The sequence below is a fragment of the Aspergillus lucknowensis genome (assembly GCF_044049455.1).
Source record: "Aspergillus lucknowensis strain CBS 449.75 chromosome Unknown BJX67scaffold_28, whole genome shotgun sequence".
NCBI lineage: Eukaryota > Fungi > Ascomycota > Eurotiomycetes > Eurotiales > Aspergillaceae > Aspergillus > Aspergillus lucknowensis.
Window position 1 is genome coordinate 221,540 of NW_027263572.1, and position 26,129 is coordinate 247,668.

Sequence of the window (26,129 nt, forward strand, 5' to 3'; positions counted from 1 at the left end):
GGAAGTCGCGCAGGAAGGGCGATGGGCGATGGAGGGAGTTGGTGGACGGGGGGAGAAGTCGGAGCAGAAGAACGAAAGGGAAAAAGGAGAGGAAAAGCGAGAGCGAAGAAGGGATGGACAGCGAGCCGAGAGAACTGCGGGTAGCCAGAAATGCAATATCAGAGCTGCAATGAGGGCAGATCTCGCCCAAATCGCGGGACCACGGTGCGCAGGAGAGCCAAGTTTGGAAGCAGAAGACGAATGAGCATGTGCCGGTTTCCTCATCGAGCTCTTTGTCCTCTGATACGTATTATGCTGCTGTTGGAGCGTGGCAGAGAGAATTGGATATCATTTTCATGGATGCGAATCAGGGCTGGCGATCGCAGGTGCTCCACGTCGCCTTCTGGGCCTTGGCGCACCCCTCCCAAAAAGGCATGGGGAGACAGACATCCAGTTGGTGGCTATATGGCTATTCTACAGAACAGAGTCGTAACGAAATAATTCTGGATCAGAAAGCGTTGCGAGAGCATTGCAGGAGATGAAACAAAGCTGCACTTTGCTGCCCTCAGGTCAGATGATTCCGCACACCATCCCTCTTTTGGATAGCAAGTCACCTGATCCACTAGTCCCCTTATGGACTGGGCGAGAAGCTTTAAGTTTTGAGCCTCATGGCTGAGTCAGCGCCGCCATTCTCTTTTGGGAACATCGCACTTCTCACTTCCCGCTTGGAGTCTTCCGAGCTCCTCTTTTGACCGGCTTGAAGTTCGATCATGGCGTTTCGTGGCGAGCGATTTGTGGTCGATTTCGATTCCGATCCCGAAGATCCTCCTGCCGCTTCCTCCCCCGCCCTTTCCATGCCCGGCGTCATTGGAGAGATCAAAGAACGCTCAACCGCGGTCCCCCCAGCTCCTCCAACCCTCAAGTCTGCCAGCGGATTTCCTGCCCACCGTCGTCGCGCAAAACCATCCGCGTTTAGACAACGGCAATCTCAGACTAAGGCTACAACTGCTACTTTAGAAAATGAGGCATCCGACCTAAAGGACGAGAAAACCGTGATTCAGGAACAAAACCGCCGGCATCTGGCGTCCATGTCTGCCGCGGAAATCGAACGAGAACGAGATGAACTGGTGTCATCCCTCGAACCGTCGTTATTAGAGCGATTCCTTCGCCGCGCCCGCATTGACGATGAGAATCATACAGCCCCATCCCCCTCCGATTCAGCCAAACGCGACCCAGAAACGTCTCGAGCTCATACCCCCGACCCAGAGCCAGCTCCAACGCCCGCGTCTGAATCTAAACCGGTCACAAAGCCAGCGATCTCTTCCCATCTAGATGATGCGCCCCCCTCAACGATTCCTGAAGACCTTCACCCAGCCGCAGACTTCCCCCTTCCCGGGTCCGTACACTTCCCCACACCTCCCCCCCGCACCACCCCGATGCCATCACTAGACCTCTCCTCGCCCTCTCTCTTAACCGACCTACAAACCCACTACTTCCCCGAGATCTCACATGACCCGTCATCTCTATCCTGGCTCCAGCCGCCGCCGTCAGACCCCGACGAGCCAGGCGCCCCTCCCTCCTCTGCATACCACCCCGGAAGCAGCGCGGAGGCCGTCCACCCCGCGTCCCTGCGCTTCTCTCTTACCGGAACGATATTATCCCCCTCTACGTCGCTCTCCCTTCCAACAACGCTCGGTCTCCACCACCACGGTAACGACCCCCACGCCGCCGGGTATACGATCCCGGAACTTGCTATCCTCGGTCGCTCCTCGTTCCCTGCTCAGCGCTGCATTGCATGGCAGGTCCTCGGCCGGATTTTGTTCCGTTTAGGGAAGGGCCAATTTGGGGAGCGGGGAAGTACATTAGTAGAGGGGCTATGGTCTGTCGTTGAGCGTGAGGGTGTTGTGGCAGGAATGCTAGAGGAAGCGGGCTCATCCACGTCTTTCCCATACTTGTCTCGTCGTGCTGATAGCAGTGCTACATCTGCGACTAGCAACGAGCAGGACTCATTCACCGCCAAGGGTAGCGGCGTCGGACACCATGCCAGCGCCGCTGCGTGGGCAGTCGAAGGCGTGTGGCTGTGGCAGATGGGTGGCGGCGGGGATCGTGGGGTCCTGAAGCCTGGAGAAGTCCGATCACAGTAGATCAGCACCCCTCTCTATGCTCAGCTCTTAGAGCTGTCTTGATATAAGTGCAGCTATGAATGTACCTAATCAGGTCTGTAAATGTACCATAATTAATGAAATACGACCAATTGAATGGGCGATCATCCGTTTGAGACACCGACACCCAACATGAGGTAAAGGCTACTAGGATACACGCTCTTAACAGATTACTCCATATAACAACCCTTCAGTTCATACGTCCCTTACGCCGGTTGTGCTCCCATTGATAATGCATGGTGTTGCTTCGACTCCCCCTTATGGCTCTTCCTCGCCCAGCTGAATACCCCTTATCTTCCACCGCAGTTCCTCAATATAGTCCCGTCGCAGCCACAGTCCGCTCGGCCGCACGGAAGAGGTGTCTTCAGCGTCATCTTCCTCATTAGCCCCTGCGTCCACCCAACTAAACAGTAATCGAAGCTGCCAAAGACGATCTCGCACTTCGTCTGGTTCAGCCCCGCGGCCCTTCGCAGCCTGTATTATATTCTGCGCGGTTCGTTCGGTGGTAATTTTGCTGTCAACAACCGACTGGCGTAGCCAAGGCACGTCATAAGGCGCCGCGGATTGGTGAGGCCGTGCCAGGAACAAAGATGGGAGCACAAGAGTTTTCTCTCGCGCGTCTAGGAGGCCGCGTAGGGATTGTAGCTCGAAAATCCAGTCCCAGACACTTTGAGTTGCGGATTTTGGCGTGCCAGTAAGAAGACCAGCCGATTTGAGCGCCGAGATGCTTGGTAGCACGGCCAGAGGGAGACCCTTGCCCTGACTCGATGCTGAGGTGGAAGATGAGGGGAGAATGTCCTGTGCGTCGCTAAGGCCTGCTAATGTGGAGCCGAAGACAGAGGTACCTGTTAGATTGTAATTTGCTTTTCGGCGTAAGTAGACGGACTGGTCGCCCTGGCGGAATTTTCGGAGGATTTCTGGGTTGCAAGTAAAATCCAGGACCAAGGGCCAGTAGTCTGGGCTATTGACTTCTACCTTTGCAACAAGACTCAGATCCGGTAGTAGGCAGGGTGCAGTCAGCATGCGGCTATCACCAGTAGAGCTCGTTACGGTGACCGGGATCGAAACTGGCCGTCTAGAATCGAGATCACGGGGAACTAAGCAGCGAGGTTCCGCGGCAAGAACCCACAGGTGACGGAACGCTTGGAGGTGGCATTTGTTGTCGAGGACAGTTGTCGGGAAGATTGGATAGAATGAGGCGATTAAAGACGCAATTGCGATATCAGACGTACCAAACGTATAGCTTCCCCCACCCAGGAAAATCATTCCTATCGCCATGTGCGCCGCCATATGACTCCCATAGGGCGTATCGGGATCAACACGGCCGTGGAGAGAGCGCAGGCGCCGGAAGAGAGTCAAGTCTCCAGTACCTGCCATGACCGCCGCAGCGGATAACGCAACGACATCCTGGCAGTTGCGGACAGAGTTTCGGGCCAATTTGCCGTCGTAGTTCGCGGCCGGAAGTCGACAAATGCGAATGAACTGATCAAGGTATGACAGAAGGATGTCACGCACCTCTGGTTTGGCAGATCCCGCGTATCGAAGCCCGAGTGCGAAACAAAGACCGGCTATAATGTTGAAGAATGGCATGTCGTTGCTCTGGAGTCGCCGCACTCCGACCAGACGATAGCGACGACGATACACATCGGGAAGGCTCTCTACAAACCACCCGTCGGAGGGTCTAATATTATCCCACATGATTAGGTGCCGCGCAAGCGTGCGGAGCAGAAAGATATCGGGCCGCACATAATCGAAGCGCACCGCTGTGTCTGGAATATCAATCTTTTGCGCGAGGATTGCATCGTTTGTTTTCATGAAGATGATCGCAAAGGCAATCGTGGCCCCAGCGGTGGCTCGGTCCAGAATGTGCGCTAGATCGACGTTTTTAGTACCCACGGCTACTGCGAGCAATCTCTCGACAATGTGCATGTCCCGCATGCCTTTCAAGTCCTTTCCTCTACCGAGGTTGATGAGCCCAAGTGCAAAACCAGCAGCTAATCGATATCCCTCATCACGGAGGTCCTCATTGGAGGCCGAGCTTTCCTCCGACTCCGCAGTTTCGATTTCCGACAGCATCACTTCGCTCATCCGTCGGTGCTGAGAGTTGCAGTACAGCAGGCCAATCCCCATGATCCCTGCAGTTTGCGTTAGTGGTGATAGATTGAGCTCTGCTGCTCCGAGAGGGAGCATTCTTGTTACATGTACTGAAAGCAGTCGAGTGATTAGGGTATCCATTGTGCCCATGTACGAGGCCGATAGCCCAAGCAATAGACCTATTGATGTCATGGTATGTTTGGGAGTCAAGTACTTGAAAGCAACCCATTTCGCGAGAGACTTTAGATGCCCGTTGAGGCCCAGCGCTAACAGAAATCCAGCGTGCCGGTTGGTCAGATCTTGAGGCTTGTTAAAGAGGATCCACGACGTGTCGATTCCCTTCGAGTTCCTAGAGATAGCAAGACCGGTGGAAACACCGTTATGGAAGAAGGCCCAACAAACTTTCTCCTCGCTGAAGGAAGCTCGATCCGCGCTGATAGTCACATTTGAAGGCTTCATCACACATTGCAACGAGAACGATGGGATTGGGAGCTTTTCGGTCAGGAGTGGAAGGCGGCCACTAAAGGCTAGCATCGCCCGTCCGGTGGGGATGGATAACGTTCGCAAAGTTACCAACTGTACTACTTCTTTCTGCGCCTCGAGCAAGTCCGAATCGGTCCATTCTGGCTCTGGCGTACATTCAGCCGCAGGAGCCTTGGACTGATTTAGCAATCGCGCCGCCTCGATGAAGCGCTTATCGTCCCGGAAGATCAATCGCGTAATGGAGAAGCGATCAGCCTCGGCTGAGGCCTCGAAAGAGTTAATTGCGTCGATTTCCAGGGCAGAATTACTGATGTGGTGGTAGTCCCGCATAGCATCGTGAGATGCTATAGCCTGAGGTGGTGCTGGCAATGGACGAGAAGCATTCGACAGGCTCGTCGCAATGCTGAGGTCGTCTCTATCGACCAATCTCAGTAGAGTTGGACTCCAGGAGGTTGAAGCATGCATCTGTGACTGCAGGACAGCCTCGTACAACGGAGCACTCACGCCCTCTGGGAAAGTCTCAATCACACTTCGAGTGAAACCCCAACGATGTAGAAGCTTTATTCGGTCAACAGGCGCGACAAGATTATGCATTTCGGAAACGAATCCGTCGAGAGCTAGAGTCCTTGGTGTGATAGCATAGCATTTTTGCCACAATCTTCCTTTACCCGACGGGTTTTCGGAGTGATTGACAAGGTTCAGCAAAGTGAAGAATGGAGAAGAAGGTCGATGCCAGGCGTTTTCGAGGAAGGCGAAGATTGAGGGGGGTGCGAACGGCTCGTTAGGGACCTCCAGCATGGATATCCTGGTGTCCTCAAATTGCCAACGGTTGACGCTCGCTATCTCCGTGCCGTAGTAGGAGTCCTTCGCCCACGTCCAAGATGGCCACCCCAACCATCCACCAATCTGAGCTAAAACGGGGGCAAGAAGACCGAGTGCATTGTGTGCCTGCTCGCCATCACAGACTGTCAACTTCTGTTCTTCTCGGAGGAGATGCAGGGCGACCTGGATCGTGCCCAGCGCCGCGTGTCGTAAGGATTGGGCTTTGGCGAGTGCAGTAGGAAGATAACCGTCCGCTCCAATTGTCGCATTGCCTCGCGAGGTTTGTAAGAATTCCCTAGTTAATGCTGCGCACCGGATCAGATAGGTATTTTTGCGGCTGGTTGACCGACGAGACGGCGACTGCTCCACCTTCGAGGCTTTCCTTCCGTGACTTGCGGTACTCTCATCTTCAGCATCCTGCTCGACAACCCAACCCCAAGCGGCGGTGTTCATCCAAGGGGCAACGACACCGGCCGACCCCGATTCTTGATCTAACATCGCTTCCCAGCTCTCTGTGTTGACGTAGCTCCCACTGCTAGATCTTAATAGGCCTCTTTTCCTGCGGGTTTGTCGGGGGGAATACACTGTCTGATCACTATCGATAAATGGTACGGCCATCGCAAACAGAACCACAACCAGAGCAGTCCACTCGAGATCGTTCTCATTTGTTTCTCGTTCATGGAGCCACCTGACAGTTTCCCACCAACCCGCCAAAAGTCCGTTGCACGTTTTGTCGGCATCGGGTAGAGCAAATCTTAGGACACTGAATACCTTCTTGACAAGGGTATTGGTTGGCTCCATCCGGATCTGAATCTTATGTCTTCGCCCTGCGGAGTCAACTATGTCGAACTTTCCATGCAAGGTAGGATGATCCAGCGCAGTAATAGTGATTAATGAGTCAGTCATGACACGCTTCATGCTCCCTTCCCGGGGGCGATTCACAGACATAATGGAGGAAAGAGAATCAGCCTCATGTAACATGAGCTTCGTGGGAATTTCAAGAGCAACGGGCTCGCTCCATGGTGTCTGCAAATGCAAGGTTGGTTTTCCATCGTCGGTATGGGAAAGAGTCACCATACAGGACAGCTCTCCATCAACCACCTTGCATATGTCTAATATACCCGAGAAATGTCGAATGCCAGATGCCTGTACGAGTAAAGAGCGTTCGTCGGCTGCCGCACTCTTTTTGGTTCTCTTCAAGAATACTCCATCCTTCATCGGCACGACCACTCTGTCAGCTTTGATATTCACGGCAGTCATGGACTTTGTCTCTTGATCCAACACACACAGAGCCATCGTAGCCGAGTTTCGACTTGGCGAGCCACCATCATCCGAGGGGAGTAGTGTAATAACTTTAAGTTTTCTCGAAGGTTTCAACTTCGATTGAGTAAGAAAATTGCCAGAGAATCCTAAAGAAAAGCTCTCCACTTTAGACAGCAGGACTTCTTCAGGAAGCCCAGAGGCCGATTCTTTGAGGTCCATGTTCTCAATCCCCTCAAATAAACTCTCGTTGTTCAGCTCTTCGAGAAGCTTGTCCACAGGGGCATCCACGAAGCTGCTCGCAGTGCTGAAAACGGAACTGGTACCTGGCGGTAACGAGCCCCTTGGATTGAAGCCAAAGCTTCCACGGGTGCTACCTGCTCCTATTGATTGCCGCAGACCCCCTGGAGGGACCGTGCTCGATTGGCTACCCGTTGCGAGATCAGAGAATGTGATTCTGTCCTGGCTCGTCGCTAGGTCCGCACGGGCTAGGAGGGAGCTTACTCGTCTAGATGCCTTCAAGGGAACGCCGATATCTCCGAAATCCTGACCTAGCTTAGAGGCGAAGTCATCGTCATCAGACTTTCCTTCAGTTGAGTACTGCGAATGAGACATAACTGACGCGTTCCAATTGTCTCCTCTTGGTCCGAAACTTTCCCTCGCGGCTGAAGGCCGTGCACCCGGTGTAGTCGTTCCTGTAGCCATACCGAAATGAGAGCTGCGTCGCTTTGACCGAGTACCACTATTATCGCCTTTTCTTTTCTTCTTAGAGGAGGTCGTAGGTTCGTCATCTCGGTAGCGTGCTGTCCAGAGTGTATACAAGCCCGTGTTGACATTGACGGTCAATACAAGGATGAGAGGATGATTGGGGTTCTCTCGATCCACTCCTGATAGTTCGTCTCTAGGGGATACGTAGACTATCTCATCCGCTGAGTCTAAGACATCGAACCCAGAAGGCCGGCTTGAAAGGTTAGCTTGTAGCCACCGCGAAGACTGGTTAGTCACCACAAGCCCCATTTCTGAGTGTGGATCCATGAGAGAGAAGGCTCTAGGCAGATCAGCGCGCTTATGTGTGCGAGACTTCCAGCCAGGGCTCTGAATTGCAGCGGTGCTCAGAGACGCCCGTTGGCCGCCGCCAGAAGGTCGCTCAAGCGATTGAGAGGCGCGAAAATCCAACGGGAAAGACATGAATGAATTAGGCGGTGCTGTTGGACAATTGGCATTATCCTCCTCGGGAACTTTCCTCTGAAACAGCAATCCGCGGGGTGCCGCGAACACTGATTCGACCTCGAATGGTAAGGGGACGACATGACTGTTGCCGTCTAGAAAAAAGATGTGGGCTTGTGACTTCAGCACAACAACCAGCGCTCGTGAGGAGACAATATGAGTTGCTGCTTTGGACTCGACAGTTGTCGGGCCCGTCTCATTTGGCGACTGAACCTGAGGTAACTGAGCTGAACAGCTATCAGTCTTCTGTGATGCCGCCGACCCGGGACCAGAGGAGGAGTCGGTACCCGTCTGCTTATTTTTCCCCACGGGGAACCTCGTCAATAGAGCATGCTTGATGTCTTCTCCCTCGATTTCCAACCGAAAAACCCTTTTAATGACGCCTGCTCGCGACCAGACCACACACTTCTTTGTCCATAGTAACTCGTCTTCCACGGAACCGCTTGGGCGGGTGTCTACAGTTGTTGTCCACGAGAAGAGCTCCTCCGAGGGATCGGGAGGCAACAGATTCTCCGACACGAGGAATGGGATAGCGGCGGGTTCGTGGAGGCCCAGAGACCGGACGGTCGACATTATCGGCGCAGCTCGTCAGATATAGTGGGGAGAAAGCTGAGCATCAGACGCCATTGTCGGCGATACGTTGCGAAAATCGACCGAAAAGGGCCGTATATCAGAGTATATTCGGAGACGGATTCGACAGCAAGCCCTATAACGAATCGACAGAGCGAGCAGTGCGTGTTGGAGGGCCAGAAGCCGAACTTTGGAGGAGACGCGGTGGACGCGGACTGAGTGTGGAAGCCAAGGCAACCTGAGGTCCGAAATATTTCGGCCCGCCGCTTTTCCTTCCTCCACCACAACAACTACCAGAGAGCTCCCACCCCCCTTGGGCTCGCTTCTGCTCTTAACAAGAATGCTTGTCATCCCGCTCTGGCTTGAATGAAAGCTCTCTCCATTTCTATTTGACATCCCCCCTTATCCCGCTCAATTACATCATCCAGTGCCTTGAGAGCCCGAGTCGAGTGACACTGGCGGATCAAATCTACCAGCACCATGTCATCCTTTCCTTCTATTCCGCTCGTGAGAGCCAGGGATGATGGCCTCCAGCTAAGGTATAGTCTTGGATCGAGAACAGGAATACACATTCTAACCGCCACTCTCCGCCCGAATTTAGCCACCCTCTCCCGCATCGCGTGTACGTAGCTCAAGGTTACCCGATCCTAGCCCCGAACGGTTCTTCCATCTTCGTATACGGCTTTCAGGATGGACTCAGGGTTATTTGGAGAGGAGGCCGACCGTTTTCAAACACGACGCCGCAGCCTCCAATCCAGGAGAACCCGCACAAAGCCAGTCGGGGCAATGACGACGCAGTGATGATTATCGACTCTGACGATGAGAGCGTGGCTGACAGGCGAAAGGATGAGGAGGAGTCCAATCTTCAGACAACATATCAATTTGAGGAGGAGGATTCAGAGGTTGACCCAGCACGTCCGTACGAACCCGTGCTCCGCCAAATCGATATACCCCTTGGAAGCCGGGTCATCGAGCTTGCGACACCCCGCGTCCCCCCGGAGACAGCCCGCTCACCACTTGACCCGTTCCCTCCGGTTTTGAATAAACTTATAGTAGTGTCGGCAGTCTGCGCGGATTACTCAACCCGTGTGGTCACACTACCATTGACGCCTCCCCATTCGATACACACCGATATTACTGCCTTGGGTATCCAGATCGTTTCGATTGATGGCGGAATCTCGCATCAGGAGGTACCCCGGGGGGTGAGCATCACCTTCACATATCAAGAAAATGACTCACCACAAGATGCTGGCGCTGAGGGCAGATGGGACCTTCTTCTCGCAACCCATTCTGCGGAATCGTCCGGCGTGCTCTTAATTCATCGGATCCCAGTCGCAGCTGAAAGGGATACTGGTAACGAAACCTACCGTTTATGTGTGGAAGACATCGAGTCGAAGCGACGTTATCTGCCGGCACCGGCACAAAACATTTCGTTTAACCCATCAGGCTATCCGGCTTCACGTCACTCATCATTACTAGTTTCTTTCCATAGTGGCTGCGTCAAAGTGTATGCTTGCTTCTCTACAAGGCCCTCTAAACCACTGCGAAGGACGGCAACCACGCAGAACGAATATGACGCTTCGGAGGCGGAGGGGAAGTGGCTCATTAGCCTCTACCCTGGGTTTGAGCAGTCAACAGCTGGGCTTACACGGCGCAAATCTATCACTCATGCAGAATGGGTCCTTGGTGGACGAGCTATCATGGTGCTCCTGGCAGATGGGGAATGGGGTGTCTGGGATCTTGAAGGAGCGGGTCCCGGGACAGTGAAAGGCCCTCTCCAGCGTCAGTCCAGCGTCCAGGGTGTGTCTGGTGGTGCGTTGACTACTTTCTCAGTGAGTGGGCGAGTCCTCAGTCTTCCGTCTGGTGGAAGATCCGAATCTGGAGGACCAGTCGCAGAGCAGCGCTCAAAATTTGCTCCAATGACACCTTCGACTAAACGACTACGAGAAGATACCCTGCTTAAAGGGTCCGCGACCGGGACATCTAGCTCGTCATTGTCTGGTGGGATCGCTGTGTACCAAACGAATTCCTCCCAAGACCCACTGCCAGACGAGTCCATCCTCATTCGACATGGTAACCAAGGTGCCATCATCCCTAGTTTAGTGACTCTGTGGAGAAGTGCTGTGAGAGCTACAGGTACATTGGACGCATCCAACCGCTGCAGAGTGACTCCCATTCAAGATATTGCTCTGATGGGAGAACCATTGAGGGGTCTTAGCCATCTTCCCGCAGCTTCCCGTCGATCCCACGGGCCAGAGAGCCGAATGTTCGACATCCTTGTCACCGCAGAACACCGAATCCTAATATTAGCGCCAAAGTTGACGGAGCCGGAAGCAGTCCCCGCCGCACGAGCATCGACCACGGAGCCACCCACTATCGAGGCAGACCAACTCCGGCTACGTCGGGGCGAACTCGATGTCGACGGGATGGACCGACTCCTCAGTGGAATGTCTCATGGCAGCCGCTCGCTCCGAATGGGCAGCCCCATCAAGCGAACTCGAATTTTTACTTAAGAGCACCACAACGAAGGAGACCTAACAAGGGAGATCAGACTCAGAGATACCCGCATAATGAACAAATAATATATGAACTACCGTACCCCCGTCCTCTTTCGACTACACTAATATGCTACTTTGACCTAGATTTACGGTATTCGCGCTGCAAGGTGGAGCGCAAGGCGAGGATCATGCCTTGAAATGCCTTCTTCGAAGGTATAAGCTCTGTATCGGCTGCGAAATATCAACGGGGGCCTCGCTGCTCAAAGAGGTTCCACCCATGCCATGGCTCGGTCTCTTCTGGAAAGAACGGGGCCGAGCAGCGCTCAGCGTTTGGTGTGGACATATACTGAAGCCATGGAAACAATGTAGCTCTTGTTCCTCATCCCCGCGCCGCGTGGTGAAACCCAAAACCATGCTGATACCTAGGGTCGAGATCATGCGACGGGGTTCTATCTTCCTTCGATTATCCAGTCAAACAAATCATGTCGTACAATACCTTGTAGCAATGATGAACCTCCCAGCTACTACAACGTTTCGTCGTGATGCTTGTGATTGTGGTAATTACCGCAGGCTTCGACAGCCGCGCACCGATGTTGCTTGCCCGATATCATTTCTTCAACCCGAATTTCGTCGTACAATGGCATCGACTCTACCCGAATGGGACTCGGCTTTAATGGCCATTTATATGGGTGGCGACGCTACTAGATTTCCTTAAAGGAACGGACACTTTAGTAATTTATCTAATTGATGAAGTTGGAGAGCACCAGAAGCTACTAGTAGATTCACGGTTTATGGACATATACATGGTACATATATGTCAATGAGAAGCCAAAGAGTAAGCTGCGCTAGTTTTTACACATGCAAGCACACGCACTGGCTCATCCATATAACCTCCACGGCCGCACCCATCTAACCAGTGTAGCCCAGGGAGTCCAACTCCTTGCGCACCGCATCCTCGGTGTGAATCTTCTTCATCTGCGTGTCCTCCAGCTTCTCTCCACTAGCCAGCCGCATCTTCAGCTCATCAATCGCGCGAATCTTCTTCAAGAGTCCGCGGACCTTCTTATCCTGCGCGCTGGGAACGCCCGAATCGGCCACGGGGGGTTCTGCGTCCTTGCTTGGCTTCGCCGATGATGTGCCGTTAGGTTTCTGCTGCTGGCCGTTCTTGCGCGCGTTGTTGGGCTCAGCAACGCGACTCTTTGGCCTCGAATTATCGGCGTTCTTATCTCCACGCGCGGGGCTGCGATCGCTTGTTCCCTCCTCGCCTTGACCTTCCTTCAGCTTGCGAGCTTCACGCTTCTTCTTATTTCGGGCCGCAGACTTGGACAGTTTCTCCGGCTGATCTGCACCCGGTGGCAGCGCAACTCCACCTCCAGGAGCGGCTCCCGGTGGTAGATATTCCCCTACTGGCTCTGCTCCGGGCACCTCACGTCTTCTGGGCCGACCAAGGCCGTTCAAAACACCTCCGGTCGCGGTACCGTCGCGGACATACGCTGCGCCTCCCTCATCCTCGCGCCTGAACGCCAGCGGGGTCGATTGCCCACGAGCACCAGGGGGGCGGTATGCACCTGCGGGCTTGGCTGGAGCTTTCCTGGTGCTAAGGTAGGTCACTGCTGAGGCGTGGGGTGTGGGCAGTGGGTTGAACGGATCTCCGAGCGGGTGTTGAGTGGTAGACTGCGGGCGCCAAACAACATCATAGAGCTCATTGATATCCTCGTTATACAATAAGGCTCCGCTCACGTGCCACAAACGGAGGCCATTGTCCACTCTCAGGCGAGGGCTGGTGGTGGCAGTGAGAATTGTCTGGCCGTCCGGCGACCACGCACATACACTTGAGTTCGCTGCCTCTACGGTGGTGATCCTGTTGTAGTTCTTCTCCATGTCGTAGATGTCCATTTGACCCGCCAAGTTTCCAAAGCCGGCTACAAGAACAAACCGACCATGGGGAGAGAACGAGATTGTATTCCGGGGGCTGAGGGGGAAACTGTGCTTGGCGACACCGCGGATATTGAAAATAGTCGCCTTGGCCGGTATAGAACCGTACACAACGCCAAACTCCCCAGAAGTGGGAGACCAGCTCACGTCATGAATCGGACCCTCCTTGTCTGCGAGAAGGTAAGTGCGCTGCTAAACTAACAGAGGCATTGCCCAGCGAAACGTACCTAGATGCACCCGTGAATCGAACTGGCCAGTAGAGCTCAGAAGGTACAGAGTGGTCTCCCCGTAGTAGCTTTTGCCCGTTTTATCGACGTCAGTCTGGGCGAGGACGATCAACGAGCTGCCTGATGCGTTCCACTTTAATTGGACCTTATCGCCCTTGAAAAAAGTCTTTTGAGACACTGGCGACCCGAACTGCGGGACTAGGAAGACTTTGACGGCGGCGGGTTGCCCCTAAACGCGCGAGGGTTAATCTAGGCCAGAAAGCTCGAAAACAGGATCTGATCGCACCTTTCGTTCGGGAATAAAGACCGCAACTGATTGTTTCTGGCCAGGCGAGAGTGCGAAATCCGCCACCCCCTCCACATGCAGCTTATTCCAGACCTTAGACAGATTATCGCTCTGGTAGAACTGGACCTCATTTGTGACGACGCGAGCACACAGCTTCTCATCGGATGTGTACTGGAGGTTCCAGCCAGTCTGCGACTTCTGGACGTATTGGCCTACAATCCGATTTTCCTCTCCGTTGTCCGATTCCAACACTTGCCAAACCTTCAGATTCTTGACAGCGTCGCCATTGGCGTCCTTGGACGGACGCTGCCAAGTAATCAGATAGGTACCAAGCGGCGAGAACGCTAAATCGAAGACATTCTCTGCGGGGATTGTAGAAACGACATGACCGACGGAAGGATCGACGATGGTGACCCTAGGTGAAGTCAACACGGTTCATCTCTTTGATCGGGATGGGGACGCATACTTCTCAGGAGAAGCCCATGCAAAATATCGGCCGCACGGAGAATAAGCGCTGCAACGAAGGTTCCCCTCGGGTCTAGGGCAGTGGGCTCTGTTAGTAAAATGTCCATGGCGAGAGGTCATGCCGCTTCTCATAAGACGTACCTCTCAAAGCCCGCCAACGGCTCAAACACCGGGGATGCATCCAAAATGCCAATCCCCTTCACAGTGCGATCTGTGAAGAGTCAACAACCAGGCTCTGCGCCCCGAACGCGCACCAGGCAACAGTGACGGGTGGAGAAAACGCGAAGGACTTACAAGCAAGTTGTGTAGGAGCAGCCATCTCGAGTCTCTCAACTGTCAAAAAATAGTCCACAGTTCTAGTCGTCGCCAAAAGCACGCGGAAATCGGGCGGTTCTAGAACCCCACAATCTCGAGTCGTGGATCAGCTGCACTGATGGTCCCCGCCAATGAGTAGCACAAGCAAGAGAAGTATGGCGCGACCCCGGAGCGTCGAGAGATATGGGTAGACGAGAGGCGACACTATCGAGAGAACAAAGGGTTGAATTCAAAGGGTGCAGATATGCGACGTAAACCGTTGCTTGTCAGAGGGAGACACGCACGCACGTACACGCACACAAAGAACAAGATGGCAGGCGTTGGCACTTAGCGGGTTGGGAAACAGTTGTCAAGTCTCCAGTCCACGGTTGGTTCGAATTGCGGTCAATGCTTGACAAGTCAATGCCAGCAGGGAACAGGACAGGGCGACCGTAGGAGGGGGTGGTGAACGGGAGGTGGAGGAGGAGGAGGAAGAAGAAGAATGATGAGGCGGCGGAAGAGGAGCAGAAAAAAAGCGGCAAATGTTCCCAATGAGGCAATGCGGCCATGAGGTGTCACAAAATAACATGGGTCTGTATCCCATCTTTTTTCTCTTCTTTTCTGACAAAATGATTCCTTGGACTTACAATATTCCTTGAAGCTTTCAACTTTGCCATTGCCACACAGAGCCTAGTAATTCCACAGGGCTCGTACAGAATCGCAATACAACATGGGAGACAGCGAAAAAAAAAAAAACCATCATTGATTGATTATCCTACATATTCCAAGGACTCCTACTCCAACCCCCTGAAAGGCAAAAGAGTAGCCTCCATCAAAATGTTGGATCCCGACCCTCACTCCGATCACCAGAATTAGACTCCGGAAACCAAGGGCAGGAGAATACAAAGTAAAACACCTTTCCCATCCTAAACGCCTGCCCTCATCTCTTTGCCTCCCTAATGCCGCTCATCGTGATGGCCCTCAAATGGGGTGGCAAGCCGAGGAGTTCTCACGGTTGTGTCAATCACATCGGGATCATAGGTCATCCCATCAACCAAACGAGCATCATGGCTCGGCTCCGGAGTAGCGGATTCACTTCCAGCCATTGTGAACTGCGCGAGGGTGTTCTCGCCGAGATGTGGAGAGTACTGTGCCAAGGGGGTGCCTCTGTTCCGGCTGGGGCTCCCAATCGAGCTCGGTCGACCGCCGGATGACGTCCTGTTGATTCCAGGGTGTGAGATAGGTCCACTCATGGTGCTAGCACCTTCGCCGAATCCAACAAGACTGGCATCTCCTTCATCGCTGACATTACCGACACTAGACACCCCGTCATCTGGATCCTCGCTCATCTTATCAGCGTCGAAGGCATCACTACCGCTGGCCCATGTCGTGCGTGCGCCCACACTGCCGGTCGCACTGGCACTCCCCACTGTGCTTCTCTCCTTAATTCCAGGACCGCTTTCAAAGTAGCCAGGAGTGTATGCCAAGCTAGGTGCGGGAGTTGGATGGTCTGCGCCGCCAGCTCGTGCAGTAGCCACCCGTTCCAGACCGGCTAAACGGGAGATGCGATCGGCACGCTCAGCTTCTAGAGTGTTGGTTGCGCTCACAGATGCGGAAGAGGAGTGGTGCGCATGGCGACCATGAGGAAGTGGTTGACCCTGGTGACCGTCCTTGATAGCGGTGGTGGACAGGGCAGAGAGAGACGTAGTGGTAGAGTTAGGTGTTCCCCTGATTATGAATTGAGCAGTCAGCCATATTCGACAATACGGGAGCCAAGTCGAAATGTAGTGTTGAGGCGGGTGGTCTCACGGTCCCATATCAGATGGAGTCACGGATTCGGAGGGGGGAGGAGGAAGGTTGATCAAGGTAGGGGTTGTCATATTGCCTGCATGCACAATGCTTCTGTATAGAATGCAGAGCAGATCCTCTAAGGATTGGCACAAGCGTCTGAAAGCCTGTTTGCCCGAGGCTGGATTACAGTTGGGCAATCGGTTGGAGTAAGGCAGTGATCGAGGGTAAGGTCAGTGACACACAAGTTGAGCTCGGGAGGACTCAAGTACTTCTAGAGAGGATTTCTGATTGGGAGATGTTGGGAAAGTTGGGAAGATGGTTATGCCAGGACGAGTGAAGTTGCTCAAGTCCCGAGGTCCCTCTGGCGGGTATCTGCGCGCCGCTGTTTTAGGTTTTTCAAGATCCGTACCTCCAGGAGGAGAGGAGAAAGGGCCAGGCACAAATCCACAAACTCAGTCCTTCAATCTGATTTGACGACAATTCAAAAGTACTTAGGCATTAGCGCCTAAAGATGTCCTCTTTCGCACAGTGATTTGTGCCTTCTTGGAAGAGGGAGCGCCAAGGTTGAAGGAAACGGAGGGACGCCAGACGACGTCATCACAAGATATGTGCTTGATGCCTTAGTGCCTTGCTGCCGTGCTGCCTTGCTGTTCGGCTCGGCGACGGCCTCAGCTGCTTGCAAATCTGGCTGACACCGTCTCCCGCTCCGACCATGCACAGCAGTTCGGAATTAAATTGGATGGCGGTTCTGGAAGTGCTTCCAGACTTTTTGAGCAACTCATACATGGCTGTTGCTCGCAGAAATCCCCTGACTATCGAGTTTGACGGACTCCGCTACCAGGACCTCTTTGCGAAACAGATCCGTCCTACTCTTGGAAACCCTACTCATGACCCATGATTACTGACTTTTACAGCAAGGAATGTCTGTAAATTCTCTCATTCTGGTTTCACCGTTCACGGTGCCAGCTCCGTTTCCACGGAAAAGAGCGTTCGTTGTCTAACAGTATGAGCTGGCCCCGGTATCACAACCTGCAAGTTCGACCACTTCCATGAGCCAGATAAGATAGTGTGCAGAAGCGTAGTTCGGGTACCACCAACGATATCCGGGAAGCCATCGCCTCAATGATTTCAGCGCTGTTCTATCGTCTCTCACATTAATGTTAGGTCACGAGAAATTGGATGACCATGACGGTATGCAAGAAAATCATCGCGCCATCAAGTACAGAACTGCGACCAAGTTGGAGAGCTAGCTAAAAAGCTTTAGCTGCCAGCAGTAGGATCTATACGGAATCTGAAGCAGTAGTCTAGAAATAAGGTCAATAACACGACACCTCGTGTGATCCTCGACAATCTCAGACATCTCATACAAAGTTATATAACTGGCGCTCGAACGCGCACTTCCTGCGCTTAAAGCTGCACAAGTATGGCGAAGGCTACGACGCCTTCTGGTTCGCATAATGTCCTCGAAGATCATCCACCTCTTTTTGCAGGCGTGTGAGGTCTGCTAGAATATCCTTCGCGTTTGATGGATGCGGCACGAAGTTCTCAATCCCATCCGTACGTTGTTCCGAGTGAAGACCGGCGGGGAGGTTGCTATCGTTGCCGTAGTTGCTGTGGTTGCCGTGGTTGCTCCCCCGAGTGCGACGCGGGGGTGGAGGTGGTGGCAGTTGGTTCACCAAGGACGCCCGCTTCGAAGTTGTCCGAACATTGGGTCGGATTGATGATTCTGTTTCCATAGGTAGTTCGGAAGAGGCTGGTGCGACATTCTCAGAGTGTAGCATCAAAGTTGAATTCGCTTCGTCTCCGAAGGATGGATCAGGACCGGGGTTACTACTCCGGGAACCTGGGCTTGAAGGCATCGACGTGGCAACCTCGACCTCGGCGAGGGGTGTCGACAGCCGGGAACCGGTGGGCTTCGTAAGTGTGGACTTAGACCGTCTCATCTGACTATGCCTCCGACTCAGCGGCGGTGTAGGGGGGCGTTTGTTCTGGGATTGAGTGCGTCGCGGAACATCGGCTGGCGACAGAGTCTGACTGGTCGCTGATGCCGCACCGAAATAGTCAAAGTCGCCCTGTAATGCTCGAGGAGGGTTTAGAGGACCCGGAGAAGAAGCGTGAAAGGATACTCGATTTGCGATCTTGCTGGGTGTCGTCTGCGATGGATGCGGGCTTGTAGGTGGGATAGAGCTGATCAGCTTGCCATGGTGACTTTTCGGAGGGGGGGGTGGTATCCTGTCCCTATTCGCTAAGCGGGTGGTGAGAGCTCTAATGTCTCCATCCGGCCCTAGTGATATTGGTCGACGTGATGTTTTTATGTGTGTGGGTGTTTGAGGTTCATCGGCGGTGCTTTCACTGTCTGTATCCTCGGAGGATGTTGACGGTTGACTCCGCACCAATGATGTCGCAACCGGGGTGCCATCCCTCAATCTTTCGTGTCTGTAGTTGCTCCCTTGGTTACTCTTACGGACAGGTTGTCCATCAGATGGCGTCGTTACGGTTTGGGGTTGGTTCAAGGATGAATCAGAGGGTGGAGTAAAGGGGATTGTTTGGGGTTGACGCAGATCGCTCGGAGAAGCTATCCTCGGAGCCTCAGGCGTGGTTCGCGGCCGTTCACCTTCATCCTCGCTCGCGTCAGAGTCTCGGTCAAAAGGGTCTGATGTGGATTGATCATCTGGGGTCGCCGGGTCGTCAAGATGGGGTGCGTCGATAGGAGGGGGCGGGGTGGTGCTTGCACCGCATCGACCGGCCGTGGACGGAATGTCCTGCCGCGGTGCAGCCGTCGCAGCAGTTGATGAAGAACACAAGAATATAGGATCTGGGGCGCTCGACGGAAATGATCTTGAGCGAGACGGGTCATACGATTGATGGTCTGTGAGGTCCGCAATAATAATTAGTTTGGCTCATTGCGGCAGACCCGGAAGTGGCGGAAAAGACGCTCTCACCTTCTGGCTTTTTAGGGCGGAAAGGATTTAATCCAGACATCGCAAAGAGCTGTGGCAGCACCGATCATAAGAGCAAAGGAAGCACTGGTCAGATGAGAGAAACTGGGGGGTAATTTGAGGAGAGGGGCCGGAAGTGATGAAGCTGATGGCGTCGAGGAATCGAGCGTCAACAGCAGACGACGCCATTGCTGACCCTCCACCACGGTCCGGAAAGAGCAACGGCCGATACATCTACATCGGAGCTTACTGAGGTAGCCATCAGTTCGGGTTATCTTGCTCTATTTCCGACACTCCTCAAGCTGCCTGGAATGGTGCTGAATGGGAATAACTCGAGGCGAATAAAATGGTGCGTCATATAGTACAGAGAACGATATGTACCTACCTAAAGGATCAATTCTCCCTAAATACCACCCATCCAAGAACACCACCGAATACAAAGTCCACACAGGATAAATTCACGTTACAGTATGCCTCCCTCAAGGCCTAATTCCAGCAAAAAAAAGGGGGGTATCAGCTCGCCGTGTATGTAGAAGAGGAAAAACAAATGAAAGACGAAGGGGAATGCGAAAAGGGGACGGATTCAGTCTAGGAGTTTCCCCTTCAGATATCACACACCATGCTACCTAGTAACTTTCAAGCGAGAATCGTATGCCCACCATCAACTTTCCTTGTAAACATGCCATTCGTTCTCTGACCCGAAGAATGCCTGTGCAAGACTCTTCCCGCTGTTGGTCGGTTGACTGAAGGCGACCTGTTCCTTGGGGATTTCCATCCCATATATGAAATTGCTCACAACGCAATCTAAAAGGTCCATTGCGATACCCTTTCTTCGAGACGAGCCTGATGTCCAAATGCGCGAGATTCCTACAATGGCGGGATGAGACTCATTGCGGATGACGACCGCAGCATCGGCACCATCCCGCTGCGCAGACGCTTTGTCGACCGGGTGTGATTCCCAGATCCGCTCTGTCAAACACGCTCCGACACACCGACTGTCCTTCATATGTAGAAAAACCTTGTATCGATCTACCTTCTCCGCTCCATTCTTGAGTAGACTATTCGGGGGCTCCGTTGGGCTCCATAGAACCTCGTCCTCGATCACAGGGGACGAGAGCTCCTTGCTCAGCACCTCGAGCACCTTCTTGGCCTGGTTCTTTGCGGTCGGAGAAGACTTGCGATCCACGATCACCACGTAACCTTCGTCAAAACGAGTTGCTTCGTAGACCCAGCGCGACGCGTTTGCTCTCATGAAGGCTTTTCCTAAATCCACCCCCGTCGAGTTCATGTCGTGAAATTTCTTATGAAGCGATGCGTCCTCTGAGTTGGAGGGTATATATTCCATCCCACAGGTCGCACACGTTTTTCGCACCTCATGGCCCAGATCGAGCTGCATCTGCTTCAGGGCTGGCTGATGCTGCGATGTTTGGTTTGCCGTTTTCTTCTTCGGGGGATCAAGAGACGCGCGCACACTGTTTGAGTTCACCTCGGAGAGTGGGGTCCCATTAGTTGCACTCTCGGTCGCGGAGTGTTTGCGCTTGAGAAAAGAGAAAGTTGGTTTTCGTGTGTTCTGAGGCGGGGGGGTCAAGCGAGGCGGCGGGGAGGAGGGAGGCGTCGAGAGGTCATCGTCTTGGGATCCATCTGAGAGAGCAAGCGAGTTTCGACGCGACGGGCTTGATCGCACGTTAGCAGTCGACTCGCGGATGGCATACTGAAGGCTCTTCTCCGCAGCGTCAGACTCGCTATCCGACAAAACGCGTCTTTTCTTGGCTGCTGGGCGCTGGTCGTCATCGTAGACGCGCCATAGAGACCGGCCGTAAGTTTTCATCATGAGACCTCTGTTGGAGCGTGAGCAGGAGACACACCGCGAAGGTGGGGGCAAATGCCAGAAATGCGTACCGCTTGAATGAATTTGTGACAGTCCACGGCATTTCCCTTTTCTTTGGTGCTCTGGCGTGACTGTTTCCAATCATAACAATCCAGTGGTGCCAAACATGGGTACCGGAGGGCAAAGCTTTTTGGGTGCAAGATTCAAAGAGCCGCAAGGAGACGAGGGAAAAGGCGCGATTGTGTTGTCCGAAGCGAATGATGCTTGTGATGATTATTTTCCACTGACGGAAGGCTTCGGTGACGAGAGTGATCGACGGGTGACAGCACGCGTTGTGAGGAACCAGCTAGCCTGATTCAGCTATATTGCTCAAGCAAAGTGTTGGCCGTGTTGGGCGAACTTGTGAAAACCGCTGAGCTGAGCGATGAGCGATGAGGGAACCTTTATGAGCTTCAACGATGACCAGGCTGCCGTTCGGAATCCTCCTGATGATGTGAATCCGCATCTTGTGGAACTCCTTTTTATTTCCAGCTCGTACTCGCACTGGAGGACTCCGGCGCCCAAGACCTGGCCGACTTCGCCTCCTGAAATCATGAGCGACCAACCATCGCCCTCGCTCCTGCCTGCAGAAAGTATGCATTTCTAACGCGTCGGTATGACTGGATGGAAGCCGCCAGACTCCTTTGCTGAGGTGGCAGTTATTTCCTCTTGTTATTATTTATTCCCATGCCTTGGTTGGCCAAACCCTTGCGGAACCCTGCTGGGGAATGGTGCCCTTCGGGACTCCTCACTGCATCAGGTTCGGATCCAGCATTGATCTGTTGCTGAAGCAAGGGCTATCTTGATGATCCTGCTCCGTCTCTGTGACTGTGTCTCTGCGCCAGTGGTTGACGCGGTGAAGGTGACTCTTCCACGCCCGGTAAACAAGCTAGGACCTGTCCAACCCACGCCTTGCAGGGGAAGTTGATTGGGAGAGGCGTCTGGGAAAGAGATTGCAGTGTCCAAATCCTTCCAAGGTTTTCTTACTCTACCTAACATCGAGAGCGTGTATACAAAGATAGCTTCATAAAAGACAGGCCGTGAGTGGAGAGAGGGAGAGGAAGCATGATCATGACGCTCTCCCCTGTGTCAGAACCAGCCATCCAAGAGAACTGGAGTCCTTCGTTGCGGACCTGGATAATTCGCCGCTGTGCATTCCATCCCCAGTATTCCTCATTGTCAGGCAAGCCGTCTCACTTATTCTGGAGCAGACACCACGAGACATCTTACTTCCTTCCCCCCAACATTGTTCTTGCTTTTTCGGAGCTCACGGTTCCGAGTCAACCGCCACTCCACCCAACCACTCTTGTTGATGATGACTGGACGCGTCGTCGGATTCTGAGAGTCCCCCACAAGAGCACTTGGAGGTCCTGTGCAATGACACAGGTTACAAGGGAAGGGCAAGGCTCACAGACCAACCACCGGATGATCGACAGTCAAGGCATCACCCGTACCGAGTGCAATACCCTTCTACCTGGGGCGTTGCGTTCTGAGCATTCTGTCTGTAAATCAGCTTTAACGCGGACCGCGACTTGACCGGTTCTACGCCTTAACACCTTCATGCAACGTTTGACACCAAAGGCTGAAGGCATCCTGGACACGGCAGCAGACGTCGTCGCCCGCCCACCAAAAGCAAGCTTTCCCGCCACCGCGTATGACAAGCGCAAAGCCCGAGAGCCTTCAATGGCCAAGACCTCTGGACATCGACATCACTCTTGGTCGGACACCAAGTCCCCTTAAGAAAGAAAAATCCACGCATGTCGCATGTCACCCTCCGGCGTACAGCCCCATATTCTGCGGAGTTGGGGCCACATGCGACGGTGAGCCCCTCAGGGTGCAATAAGAGCTCGAAGATGGGGGCCACGTGGGGAGTGAGCGATAGTTGGCAACCAAAATTCATTCGAAACTCCTCGAGACTCCAACGAAGGTGGGAGGAGCCTGTTGTTATTTCTTCTACCTCATCAAGACTGGCCAGGACTCAACATCGGTCCCCTTCACAGAAGAAAAGTCCAACGCGCATATCCTTCCTGCGCGAAGATCTGGCGCCAAGTCACGCCTCTCAAGAGTACCAAATGTTCGTTCCCTTTGCAAGACGGAAAGCCATTTCGTGGGGTTGGGGATCTTGGAATCGATGGATGTCTTTGTGAGGGGGGGGTAGCAAGGCCAATCAAAGCAATCTGTCATTTTCACTTCTTGGGCGCTGATCGGAGATTAAAGGAGAGATCCTCCCGAAAGGCTCCCGACCAAAAGCAAGGCCTTCGGTGGACTCAACTATTAACTGACTAAACCCACCGAAATTGACGCCAGGCGACGGAGCTTGCTCGAAGCGTGAGAAAAAGGACAAGGAGCCGCGTCGAGCACAAGCCCTGGAGTCCGAACCAATCTTCCGCAAAAGGACCGGAGTAAATGAGGCTTCCGAACTTTAGCAGAATAAGAGGCAGCAAGAAGGAGAAGACGAGCAAAGAATTGTCGAACTAAGACGACAATCATCATTCGTTACTCCGGGCCTTTTGCTCTTCGGGGATTGCCGGTTTTGGTGGGACCCGAATGTCCGGACGGTGAATGAATTTTCCCCTCCAACCTTTTGACCTGTGTCGCTCCCTCTTTTCGCTGAGAAACTGCTCCTCAACACCGTAGCCTTCACAAAGAATCGACTCCCGGTCTCTGCTGGTACCCCTGGTAATTATCGCAATCCGCTGGTCGTCAACCAGAACTCCGTCTTCCTCCGCAATCCCCTCTCCCGAACTCCGCTGGGCGCCGAACCATCACCTATTAGAATTTGACCGCTCCCTCCCCATCGACCACTCGCATATCCTCGAGAAAGTCCGATTTCCACTCAAGATGTCAGAAACTCATCAGGTAGCAGGAAAAAGAAAACGCGCCAGTACGTTCCCATTGCCCAGTGAACCTCCCCCTCGCAAACACCGTTCTTGATCGAAATCTTCCCCTCATCCCTCCCGCTTTCTCACCCTCTTAATTCCGAAATTTCACCCTTTACTCCCCTCGTTCGCGCAGCTGGACTGCTAGAACCAACTGCTGTCGAGCTCAATACAAGAGGCACTTCAGAGTTTGACTTGGGTGTCGACCTCGTCAGAGTCATCCCTCACCACCTGACCAGCGGCCGCGCTCCGCTACCCCCACAATATCGCAGGCCTTCCTTCGCAGACTGTCACCCAGTAATGCTTGCTGATGTGCTCGAACGTTCAGGGACTCAATCCTGCCCTCCTCCCGAATTGCCCCAGCTTGTCGCTGAGCAACATGTGGCCATCCCTTATAGTGATAAGGAAACGAAACGTTTGATCGTGGTGCTCTCCCATGCTAGTTTGGAGACATTTCGTGCGTCCCACGGTGGGCGCAATGGTGCGGGGCGGGACGAGAAGTACTCTCTGCTCAACAGCGATGAGCACATCGGCGTTATGCGCAAAATGAATCGGGACATCAGTGAGGCTCGTCCCGACATCGCGCACCAGGTGAGCCGACTCCATCCCCGAAGCAGCCATTTCAGGTTCGTCAAGTCGCTAACCTGTATTCCTTCATTTTACAGTGTCTCCTTACTCTCCTCGACTCTCCCATCAACAAAGCCGGCAAGCTGCAGATCTACATCCATACTGCCAAAGGCGTCTTGATTGAAGTAAACCCTGCCGTTCGCATTCCTCGGACTTTCAAACGTTTCGCCGGCCTTATGGTTCAGCTGTTGCATCGACTCTCCATCCGTTCCACCAATTCGCAAGAGAAGCTACTCAAAGTCATCAAGAACCCTATTACCGACCACTTACCCCCGAACTGCCGCAAGGTCACCCTCAGTTATGAGGCACCAGTCGTGAGAGTCAAGGATTACATCGAGTCGCTCGGACCTAAGGAGAGCATCTGTATCTTTGTCGGAGCTATGGCCAAAGGTCGGGATGATTTTGCAGATACTTTTAAAGATGATGCGATCAGTATCAGCAACTACAGTCTGAGCGCAAGCGTCGCATGCAGCAAGTTTTGCCATGCCGCCGAGGAAGTTTGGGATATTCTTTGAACATGTGCGCTAATTCATCTTCATTCTTGTTCCAAACGGTTGGAATTTGACGATGTGACGAGTCTCTTTACGATCACCACCCATGGCGCCACCAAGAGCACGACAGAGACTTAATACTGATATACGCGTATCGGATCGTGCCGCCTTTACTTTATCCCCGCGACGCCAACCACCAGCGGGCATCTTGGATATATGGATATATCGACTGAGTGTTTTGCCCTACATATTACTTATGCAGAAGCTTCCTTGAACCTGTGCAACAAACTAGGTTCTCTCATGGTTTACGAGTTTGGGTTGGTCTGCTGATGGTTGGTGGCAGCGGACTTATTTTTGGTCAGCAGAGGAGTCCGGACTCTCAGAGTCCGTTGTCTGTTCCTCCCCCTGCGTTGGACGCATGCTCCATATCCGTCGCGCAAGGTGGTTCCCTCCCCCCAGCCGATCTTCCGTGGTTTCTTCCCCCCGCCTACAAAGCACTACAGCGGCAGAGCTTCGTACATCCAAGTGTCACCTCATACATATCCGAAAATAGTGGCATGAGTGCTCTCTGAACCACCGGAAGGAGACCGACAAGCCATTCGGGTTACTAGTTCAGGGCTCTCACTGGAGGTGAATTCAGAGGCGTAGATTTTTTGGAAATCGTACCATAGAACAAAGAATTCAATCTCGTAAAGACGTTTCTGCAGCTGGTCCGGCCTAATGCCTGAGGTTAACGCAAGGCACCAAAAACGTGAGGCATGAACTGCAACTCCAACTGCTCGCTTCTCGCCATTCATCGACTCCCACTGCCTCTCTTTGTCTCGACCGCCGCTTCGTCCCCCCATGTGACTCATTCAGAATCTTCAGACATTGTCTTTTCTCAGTCTCCGGGGCACAGCCCTGTAATAAGTACGAACTGAGTGGCTCCAACGGCCAAGTTTTGTGCTTCCCTCCCCCAACGACGTGGCAATCAGACGTCGCATGTCCCATCAGCTTGTGGATCTCCCGCCTCGGCTGGGCTCTGAGAATGAGTCCGTCCTGACTTGGAGAGGATCCGTCCTTCAACAGTTATGATTCGGGGCAGATCAGACTGCCGTGGACCCAATGCCAGATGACCACAGTTACTGCCAACAACCATCAAAGTCAAGCTTCATACAACGGACAGTCCCGAAATAGTCTCTTGCATTTCCAAAACACCTGCTGGTGAAGCGTGAATCGTGAGTCAAGACTCAA

General features: G+C 53.3%; 9 protein-coding genes across 9 annotated transcripts; 4 read left to right on the plus strand and 5 right to left on the minus strand.

Moving 5' to 3' along the window:
* The first annotated feature begins 716 nt into the window (after positions 1–716).
* On the plus strand, positions 717–2,238 carry BJX67DRAFT_356898 (RPAP1 family protein). Its single transcript, XM_071029446.1, has one exon. The coding sequence runs from the start codon at positions 750–752 to the stop codon at positions 2,121–2,123; it is 1,374 nt and encodes a 457-aa protein (XP_070884964.1). The 5' UTR covers positions 717–749; the 3' UTR covers positions 2,124–2,238.
* An 18-nt stretch (positions 2,239–2,256) lies between these two features.
* On the minus strand, positions 2,257–8,798 carry BJX67DRAFT_149801 (anaphase promoting complex subunit 1). Its single transcript, XM_071024786.1, has one exon. The coding sequence runs from the start codon at positions 8,598–8,600 to the stop codon at positions 2,400–2,402; it is 6,201 nt and encodes a 2,066-aa protein (XP_070884965.1). The 5' UTR covers positions 8,601–8,798; the 3' UTR covers positions 2,257–2,399.
* A 70-nt stretch (positions 8,799–8,868) lies between these two features.
* On the plus strand, positions 8,869–11,259 carry BJX67DRAFT_356901 (uncharacterized protein). Its single transcript, XM_071029447.1, has 2 exons — positions 8,869–9,136; positions 9,199–11,259. Exons 1-2 carry the CDS (start codon positions 9,078–9,080, stop codon positions 11,108–11,110), a joined length of 1,971 nt encoding a protein of 656 aa, XP_070884966.1. The 5' UTR covers positions 8,869–9,077; the 3' UTR covers positions 11,111–11,259.
* A 568-nt stretch (positions 11,260–11,827) lies between these two features.
* Positions 11,828–15,058, minus strand: BJX67DRAFT_356905 (translation initiation factor 2A). Its single transcript, XM_071029448.1, has 6 exons — positions 14,303–15,058; positions 14,150–14,219; positions 14,010–14,081; positions 13,544–13,958; positions 13,258–13,486; positions 11,828–13,200 (listed from the first exon to the last, which is right to left on the minus strand). The coding sequence occupies exons 1-6, from the start codon at positions 14,325–14,327 to the stop codon at positions 12,005–12,007; spliced, it is 2,007 nt and encodes a 668-aa protein (XP_070884967.1). The 5' UTR covers positions 14,328–15,058; the 3' UTR covers positions 11,828–12,004.
* BJX67DRAFT_149901 (uncharacterized protein) lies at positions 14,393–15,064 on the minus strand. Its single transcript, XM_071024789.1, has 2 exons — positions 14,616–15,064; positions 14,393–14,527 (listed from the first exon to the last, which is right to left on the minus strand). The coding sequence occupies exons 1-2, from the start codon at positions 14,869–14,871 to the stop codon at positions 14,430–14,432; spliced, it is 354 nt and encodes a 117-aa protein (XP_070884968.1). The 5' UTR covers positions 14,872–15,064; the 3' UTR covers positions 14,393–14,429.
* On the minus strand, positions 14,900–16,295 carry BJX67DRAFT_149881 (uncharacterized protein). Its single transcript, XM_071024787.1, has 2 exons — positions 16,112–16,295; positions 14,900–16,030 (listed from the first exon to the last, which is right to left on the minus strand). The coding sequence occupies exons 1-2, from the start codon at positions 16,180–16,182 to the stop codon at positions 15,259–15,261; spliced, it is 843 nt and encodes a 280-aa protein (XP_070884969.1). The 5' UTR covers positions 16,183–16,295; the 3' UTR covers positions 14,900–15,258.
* A 964-nt stretch (positions 16,296–17,259) lies between these two features.
* On the minus strand, positions 17,260–20,863 carry BJX67DRAFT_388914 (uncharacterized protein; the record flags this gene model as incomplete). Its single annotated transcript, XM_071034431.1, has 2 exons — positions 17,260–18,962; positions 19,699–20,863. 2 exons carry the CDS (start codon positions 20,861–20,863, stop codon positions 17,527–17,529), a joined length of 2,601 nt encoding a protein of 866 aa, XP_070884970.1. The 3' UTR covers positions 17,260–17,526.
* An 846-nt stretch (positions 20,864–21,709) lies between these two features.
* Positions 21,710–22,546, plus strand: BJX67DRAFT_150648 (uncharacterized protein). Its single transcript, XM_071024795.1, has one exon. The coding sequence runs from the start codon at positions 21,965–21,967 to the stop codon at positions 22,433–22,435; it is 471 nt and encodes a 156-aa protein (XP_070884971.1). The 5' UTR covers positions 21,710–21,964; the 3' UTR covers positions 22,436–22,546.
* Positions 22,547–24,078: 1,532 nt separating this feature from the next.
* On the plus strand, positions 24,079–24,920 carry BJX67DRAFT_382373 (18S rRNA pseudouridine methyltransferase; the record flags this gene model as incomplete). Its single annotated transcript, XM_071033235.1, has 2 exons — positions 24,079–24,369; positions 24,444–24,920. The coding sequence occupies 2 exons, from the start codon at positions 24,079–24,081 to the stop codon at positions 24,918–24,920; spliced, it is 768 nt and encodes a 255-aa protein (XP_070884972.1).
* Between the last annotated feature and the right edge of the window lie 1,209 nt (positions 24,921–26,129).